Source organism: Epinephelus moara, chromosome 4, assembly GCF_006386435.1.
Source record: "Epinephelus moara isolate mb chromosome 4, YSFRI_EMoa_1.0, whole genome shotgun sequence".
NCBI classification, from domain to species: domain Eukaryota; kingdom Metazoa; phylum Chordata; class Actinopteri; order Perciformes; family Serranidae; genus Epinephelus; species Epinephelus moara.
In genome coordinates this window covers 33,473,039-33,481,128 of record NC_065509.1, presented here as the reverse complement: position 1 = coordinate 33,481,128, position 8,090 = coordinate 33,473,039, and the positions used below count along the sequence as shown (strand labels likewise).

The 8,090-nt window shown below is 39.0% G+C and overlaps 1 protein-coding gene across 1 annotated transcript; it reads right to left on the bottom strand.

The window, feature by feature from the left end:
- Window positions 1-3,660: 3,660 nt before the first annotated feature.
- On the bottom strand, window positions 3,661-7,128 carry LOC126389433 (signal-regulatory protein beta-2-like). Its single transcript, XM_050043137.1, has 6 exons — window positions 7,030-7,128; window positions 6,456-6,785; window positions 5,982-6,350; window positions 5,476-5,622; window positions 5,321-5,364; window positions 3,661-5,230 (listed from the first exon to the last, which is right to left on the bottom strand). Exons 1-6 carry the CDS (start codon window positions 7,070-7,072, stop codon window positions 5,096-5,098), a joined length of 1,068 nt encoding a protein of 355 aa, XP_049899094.1. The 5' UTR covers window positions 7,073-7,128; the 3' UTR covers window positions 3,661-5,095.
- Between the last annotated feature and the right edge of the window lie 962 nt (window positions 7,129-8,090).

Here is an 8,090-nt window from a genome sequence, read left to right as displayed (position 1 = left end):
AAAAGGAGAATTTCGGATTTGCTTGTACATTGTGCGGGTAAGTCGTCTGTGGGGTTCCATAATGTTTCGCCATCTTGAGAATACATCCGCCAGCAAGGGACATACAGCCCCGCCTTCGGTGTTTTCGTTGAGAGCCAGGCCAGCGCTGCGTGACTGAGGAGCTGAAGGAGAGGAGCAAGAGGCGCTTCGCTACTACCCCGGCATATTTAAAACAAACTCCCACTCTTTGAGCATAATGCAGGATCATGCATATGCAGCATCACGGGAGACGGAATCCTCGTCGCCAAGAAAGCACAAATGGGAATAGAAAAGGCAACGTGACCGGTGAATTAAAAAAATGAGGGTCTACATCAGGGTAGCCTTTCCCAGGTGGAGAGAGCTGCTGAAGGAGAATGGTAATGCAATCGCCGGTCACGTTGCCTTTTTGACTCCCTTTTGCACCTTCATGGCGACGAGGATTCCGTCTCCCGTGATGCTGCATAGTACATGATCCTGCATTATGCTCAAAGAGTGGGACTTTGTTATGCTGCAGTTGTGCCGGGGTAGTAGCGGCGCTGGCCACTAACAGCGGCTAACAGCTGTTAGCGGCGCAGTGTTGCGAGGAGAGGGATGAGGTGTGTGAGGTTGAGCCACTTGTCTGTTGTCAAAGGACAAGACATGATTGGTTTGTTTCGATTTACACCCGCCCCAACAGTCCTACATTGTAAACACAGCCAGCATGGTGAGGAGGGGCTTTGTCAATTTGCGTCCCGTGTGTCTGTGTAGGAGCCTGAATGAATACTCCATGAAGTATCGTATGACATGGTTTCATCAATGTCATCATAGCTTTTTGGTACACAGCGACTACCGTTGTTGCAATCCGCGTTTGAAACAGTGAGGCGCTAGAGTGCACTATCCGTTTGAATGCAAGATATGATTTCAACGTTAGACGGGAGGAATTCCTACACACTGTGGCTTTAAGGTTGAAATTATGGACTTATTCCCCGAAACTATGGCAAATATTTTTCAGACATTTTCCACTCTACATTTACACCAACTGAGGAAAAGTTGTAACTATTCATAGGCAGTGATGAATGAAATGTTTATTTGTAAAAATGTATACATATGTATCAATGTGTGTGTGAATGTGTAATGTACAAAGTTTAAATAAAAACAGGATAACACCATAAATCTTACACCGTCATTTTTGAGAAAACGTTTTTGTTTGCATTGTAGAGTTATTCCTGTCAGCATAGGACTCAACGTCAGTGTTTTATATTAATCTGCTGCCACCCCGACCTGTTATATTATCATTACTGTTTTTATAACTAGTATTACAATAATTTGATATATGTTGTGATTCGAGAAAACTAGACATTGCTAAAAATATTTTTTTCTCTTTACATTGCTGCCATTTTGAATGTGGCCTTTTTACATTTTCAAAGTGGAATACTAATTATTGTCATAATTTATTTCACAATAAAATCTCACATAAATACTGTAGATAGAAATGCAATTTTCTTGACCTGTCCATCACCCCTACTGCCTGCCCTATAGGGACTTTCCAGCACCTTATATTACATCATTACATCATAAAACTGCTGCAAGAGGAGCAATCTGGCCCACTGTCGGTGTATTTTAACACTGCAAAAGGTCATATCTAGCAACGTTACTTATGTCGCCCGCCCAGCCGTGAGTCATATTGCCATGAAAGGTGGTTTTTGCCGTCAGGTGTCTGACGTCGAAATCACTGACAAAGTGGTCGTATTTGACGATTTCAGAAAAAGGAATAGGCTGGATTATGTCTCAAATTTACTTTTTTTGGTATTACTTGTTGTATTTGTATCTGTTGTGTACTGTGAATGTACTGTCTATATTGTTTGTTGTCTAGAAGAGTTTTCCTGGTGGCAAATCGGTCTCCCCATTCGGGATTAGTAAAGTTTTCTAATCTAGTAGAACAATTTACTTAGTTCCACTGGTGAAACCTGAAAAAGCTTCTTGTATACATCCTTCTTGCACCTCTAACCTCACTGCACATCCTGTTGAAGCCTGTAGTCAGGTCTGTTCTGAGTAAACAGCCTTGGTGGTTGGTCAAAGGCAGGAAAATGGCCCGCCACAGCTTTTGTCTATCAGCGTAGCTTCTGCATGTCACTTTGCATGTCGCTTTCAAGACACAAGTGCAGACTGCCTTTGTTAAAAGCTTTGAGACAAGAAAGAGAAAGTGGTCGGTCTCTAGCAGTAGATACCATTTCAAAAAGGCTGAATTTTTCAAGCAAAGCAGAAAGAAAAACAGAGTGTATGTGTAGAAACATAAGAAACTATTCCTTTATCTTTCATATATTATTGGTGTAATCTAAGGTTGATGGACAACTATAACCCTGTCAACCTGGAAATGGTAAAGGCTCAGGCTGGGTTTAATGTTTACCCACTACAAGGATACTTAACTTGCCTTGCAAAATGACAGCAGACCAGTGGCCAGTTAATAAAATTAAAAAAAACAACAACAATATTTATAAATAATTAGCCTGGATTTCTGTTGGGAGGTCCAAGTGGTCATCCTTTGGCACTTATATATCAAGCTCTATATTTATGCTTTTTATGCACTCTTGCACCTTATTTACATTAAACGTACAAAAAAATCTTAGTGTGAATTAGACTATGGTCAGGGGGCCAGATTTGGCCTACAGGACAAGAGTTGAGTATCACTACTAAATCACTGTACATTGTAAAATTCCAGTGGATAAATTATCATTGAACTACATAATATAATACAGAAGACAAGAGTTCCTGGAGTGAGCTAAATTAATCTATAAAATTTGCTCCAGGCAGCTTTCCTCTCAGACAAAAATGCTGTGTGTGAAAACAGCCACACTCTGAGTCACAGGCAGAAAATAAAGTATAATGATCGTGAATCGAAAGTTATTTTTAAAATGATCTTTATAAAGGGGACCTCGCACCTAATTTGGGTGTAGGGCATGGAAGGATTACTGAATGGGTCCACTGGGCACAGGTGGCCCAAAGTGTTAATGTCAACCAAATTTCCAAATATTGACCATTAAGAGCTTCAAAATAACCACAAAGAAATGCAAAGCAACTCCAAAGAGACAGAAAAACCACAATAAGATGAATTGTGACTACAAAGAAATGGTGTTGAGGTGTGTGTGTATCATCCACATATGAAATGATTATTTTATTATCAAAATATGGTTATATGGTGCACTTATGTATTTTAAAGGAATGAGGGGAATAAATTCATTTGCTACTACTGGACTTGTTATCTTGTCTTGCAAAATCACACATGAAAACAGACTAATTCTGGAGAAAATAAAACAACAGCACCAAGTTCTTCTAATGCCCCCTACAGGCTATTCTGCCACATTAAATGAGTGAGAATTGAATTAATGATTTCTTTTCCCCCCACTTAATACCATCAGTATTAATGGTTGGCTGTTACATATTGTGTTGTGTGGTTGTCACATACTGAAAAACAACTGTTGACAGATTGTCATGCTGACATCAGCAGTGTGGCACAGGAAAAGACCAAGTGTGATTTCTGCACTGACGTGGATCATTACAAAGATTTCCCAACAGTTTAAGTGGTCAAACAATATAAATAACAGGGAAAAAGTGACATTGATAAACTTTTACCACCTTTATTAAACCTAGAGACAGACTAAATATAGAGATTCCCTGCTTCGTGGTCTCTGTGTATTGATGAAAAGAGCTGCCTGGCTCTCTCTGCGTGGTCACAGGCCTATAAGTTACTTTTTTGTTCTTTCACTATGACTGGAGCAGCATTTCCTGTCATATACATTTCATTAAACAGCACTGAAACTGCCTTTTATTGGAAACAATGAAAACAGCAGCAGTTTCCTGCTGAGGCTTAAATATAATACACATAACCACATTACACATCAAGTTTCACCTACATTATATTTAGAATCACTAAGCAGAGCTTTGATTTTAAAAATGTTCATGTTAAAAGTAAGACTTCAGAAAGACTTAATATAATCTGGTTGGATAAAGACACAAAGTGCTACAGCAGTGTGAAAGCAATAAAAATAGATGAAGGGAAGACGTTCACTCTCACTGTGCTCATCACGGTTTCACAAAATTCACTGAAGTCCAACATACATGAATGAAACAAAAAGCACTGCTTTGATTTAATCATCTAGTCTTACACATGACCACAAAACATTAAATTAAAAGTCTAATGTGTAGGATTTTAATGGCATCTTGGAGTGAGGTTGCAACCACCTGAAACCTCTCCCATGTGCCAAGCATGCAGGATAACTACGGTGGCTGACGTGAAAATGCAATAATGCGAATGGTCCGATCTAGGTCCGGTGTTTTGGTTTGTCCATCCTGAGGCACAGTAGAAATAACATGACACACTCTGCAGAGGAGAACCCGCCCGTATGGAGGTATAAATGACTCATTCTAAGGTAACAAAAACGTAATGATGTTTAATATCAGGAGATTAAAAACTGAATCAAACATAGTTATTAATACTAAATTCTATCTATCTCGCTAAATCCTACATACTGGACTATTAAAATGTACATTATATGTATATCAAAACAAAACAAAAAAAACAACAACAAAAAAAATCCCCTACATGTAATAGCCACATATAATAACCGCCTCTAGCTTTACAGATGCTGTACAGGTCATACAGAGCATTAATACAGCTGCTGAGTAAAAATATACTTGAGTAATGAGTCCTGAGCAGAGACTGAAGTCACGTTCTCTCGGTGTGTGTGTGTTGTAATCCAAGCTTCTTTGTTCTTTGTTGTTGTAGAAAGTCCAACTATGCGTACATGTTAATGTTAATGCATTTAAGTTCCTTTGTGTTTATCCCACTGGCTCGCTAATCGCTGTTGCTCTGCGCTGGCAATGTTTGGAGGGTTACATGTGAAATCTATTCCACTACAGGTTATTAAATACATGCCCAAATATGTAATTTGTATGGTATTAGATTACTCAAACTAAGTTACATATTATGAATACTTTGAATTACTTTTGAAATACTGACAGATCGTCTTGCTGAGCTCACTTGCCTGGGTCTTACATTGCCATGTGGTACGAACTGATCTCAAACAGTCCAGTTAACCTGCTAATCCAACCCAAAGGCCTTGACAGCTGCGTAGATCCTCTCTCTCTCTGCTGCCTTTGCATCCTGTGTTCCACCACTGTCAGTTTTTATCACAGAGAAGACGACAGCAGAATAAGCCCATGTGTCTTCACCTCTCTGAGGAAAAGTATCACAAATCATGTGAGATATGAGAGACACAAATACCAATAAAGAAGCATCATAACATTTTTGCTTAGTGGATCTTACCTTTAAATTCCTTTTTGCAAGATACTGCTGCAGGGAAACAGCAGCTATAATAAAAGATAAAAAGTATTATGCACTTATTTACAACAGCTATGCTACAACACTAATCATGTTAGCATTTGCCAAATAATGTGATATAATGAGGTAACTTCTATTACCTTCATTATTGCAATAACCACATTTGTTGTTCTTGATGACGTAAACGAGGACGGCTATAACAATCACACTTATAGCCAGGACAGCAAACAGGAGGAGCAGAATTACTCTGTCCTCCAGTAAAACATCAATAGACCCTGAGCTGGCTCCTGAAACATACAGAATTTCCTTATTAAACTCCGATCAAACTGACAATGTACAGTCAACCATTGTTCAAACCTGCAGAACTTTTTATCCTTTCCTTCCTATCATTAAGACAGGAAGAAACCAAATATCTTCTAAAATGATGGGATCAATTTCAGAGAAATGTGTGTAAAATGAAGCCTTAGACATTTACAACATTTCCATTTCATGCAGCAACAAAAACATGTCTTAGGTTAGAACAAGGTGATAACAATATACAGTATATTATGCTGTCAAACAGTGTGGACTAAGATGATTTTTCCAAACTTGAAACCACTTAAGGGGCATAAAGAAAGAAAACTGGGTAAACAGAATGATGAGTTACCTTCAATGTTCAGTTTTGTTCCATTTCCAAACAATATCTCTCCACATGTGGCCACAGCACAGTAATAAGTCCCGGCATCAGAGGAGCTGACATTCTTGGAGAAGTGATAAACACAACTATTTGGAGGCGAATGTGCATCAGGTTTCTTGTCACATTCATCAGGTCCATTTCCATCAGTGTAGATGATGTTTGGGTGAGATTTATGTGATCTGACTCCGAACCAGTGCACGCTAGTTTCACCTGGACAGGACTTCTTCTTAGAGTCTGAGAGGACTGAACACTGAAGGGTGACAGAGTCTCCCGGATGAACTAGATTAGATACTGCTGGCCACTGAACAACAGTATATCTCGACGTACTCTGAGTTTTTCCTACAAAATATAATGCAAATTGTAAGAAGGTTGTCTATATTCTGTAGTTAAGGAGGCAAAGTTGGAACATCTACACACTACTGAAAATACATAGACATTCATTACCTTTTAAAGACAAGTATGTGCTCCTCCACTCATCCTTACTCCAGCTACTGACAGCACAGTGATACACTGCCTCATCTTCTTGGATCGTCTTTAAAATGGTCAGAGTGCTCATGGTTGTGGTATGGTTTACATTAAATCGTGAGGGAGGAAACCCTTGTTCAAACGTAGGAATTGCAGTGCCTTTCAGCAGTGTAGACATTAAGGTAAGCGTATCACCAATACTCTGTTTGTACCACTTGGTTCGTGAGTTACTATACTCAGAATCATGGTAAATGCATGTGAAGGTCACAGGTTCACCAAGTTGAACTGTGGTCACTGGAATCAGTGCATCTTAATTAAAAGACAGAGCGGAAAACATTAATAAACATAATCCATATGCTTTTATACACACATTTATTTCTGTAACTATTGCTAGAAATATAAAGTTGGTTTGTTTCATTACATACAACTGTTCAGAGAAAGGTGGCCAGAATTAGCTTACTACAAATAAGTAAAAAAAATACTTGAAACAAACTTTCCCCCCTACAAAACACTCAAATAATAAATTGTTTGGACAGAGTTAGAAAGTACTCACATCCCTGATGGAAAAGAAGAAGTGCAATCCATGAAAGGATCATCCTCCTGTCTCTTGTTGGGATCTTCGTAGGTTGTTCGAATAGTAAAGGTGATGATATAAGGTGATATGAGATGGTGGTGATGGGTCAGACTGTCACAGTAGGAGGTTTCAAAAGTACATTTCCTGTCACAATGCTCTTGTGCAACTTCATGACTTCTGAGGTTTTGTGGTCTGTTTGAATAGAAGACAGCAATGCAGAAAAATATGAGCAGTCAGGTGGTGGAGTATTTTTCGTAGCTGTTTTCGGCTATTTCTACACTAAAGTTAGTTTCTATAATGTATACGAAAACCAGACCAGGTATTCAGCTCTCTTTGGCTGGATCAGGGATGAAAATTTTGCCAGACTATCACAGGGCTGACACACTAAGACAAACGACAATTGACACTCACTTTCACAACTATGGCCAATGTAAACCAAGGTTGCAAAACACACCCTAGAATTACTGTAATCTCGCTGCTACAAATATAAAGTAAGGGGGACATCAGTTCAGGCCACTAAAGCAAAAAAAAAGGCAAGAGAGTGCAGAGTTGGGCCCAAGAATGTATTAAAGTATAGTGTTAGCCTACACTGTAGCTAATTAACTTCAGGGCTATTGCAACTGCTGTTTGGTCTATACTGCTTCAAAAGCCTTTTCACAACATGAAATATATATCATAATTCCTTCTCTAAAATCTTTTTTACATTGCTGTGAAAACATCAACAAATTTGGCCTCCATACATTTCACAAGATTACATGTGAACACATCATATGACCCTTACAATTTACCTTTGCTCAATGCTAATTTTTACTGAAGACAGCTTAAATGCGTCATAATAGGCTATTACGAAGTGCAACCTCTGTCAGCAGTTAGATCCAGCCACAAGCTGCCTACAGCCAACATGGACAAGCTCTCCTGCTGTTGATGTCAACACAGATTCATTGTCTACAAAGTAGCATCGTCCAAAAGAGTTAATGATCAGCTGTCAAACCTTTGAGAACGGCAATCTGCCAATAAAGCTTGGTGGCCAGTCTATCAGA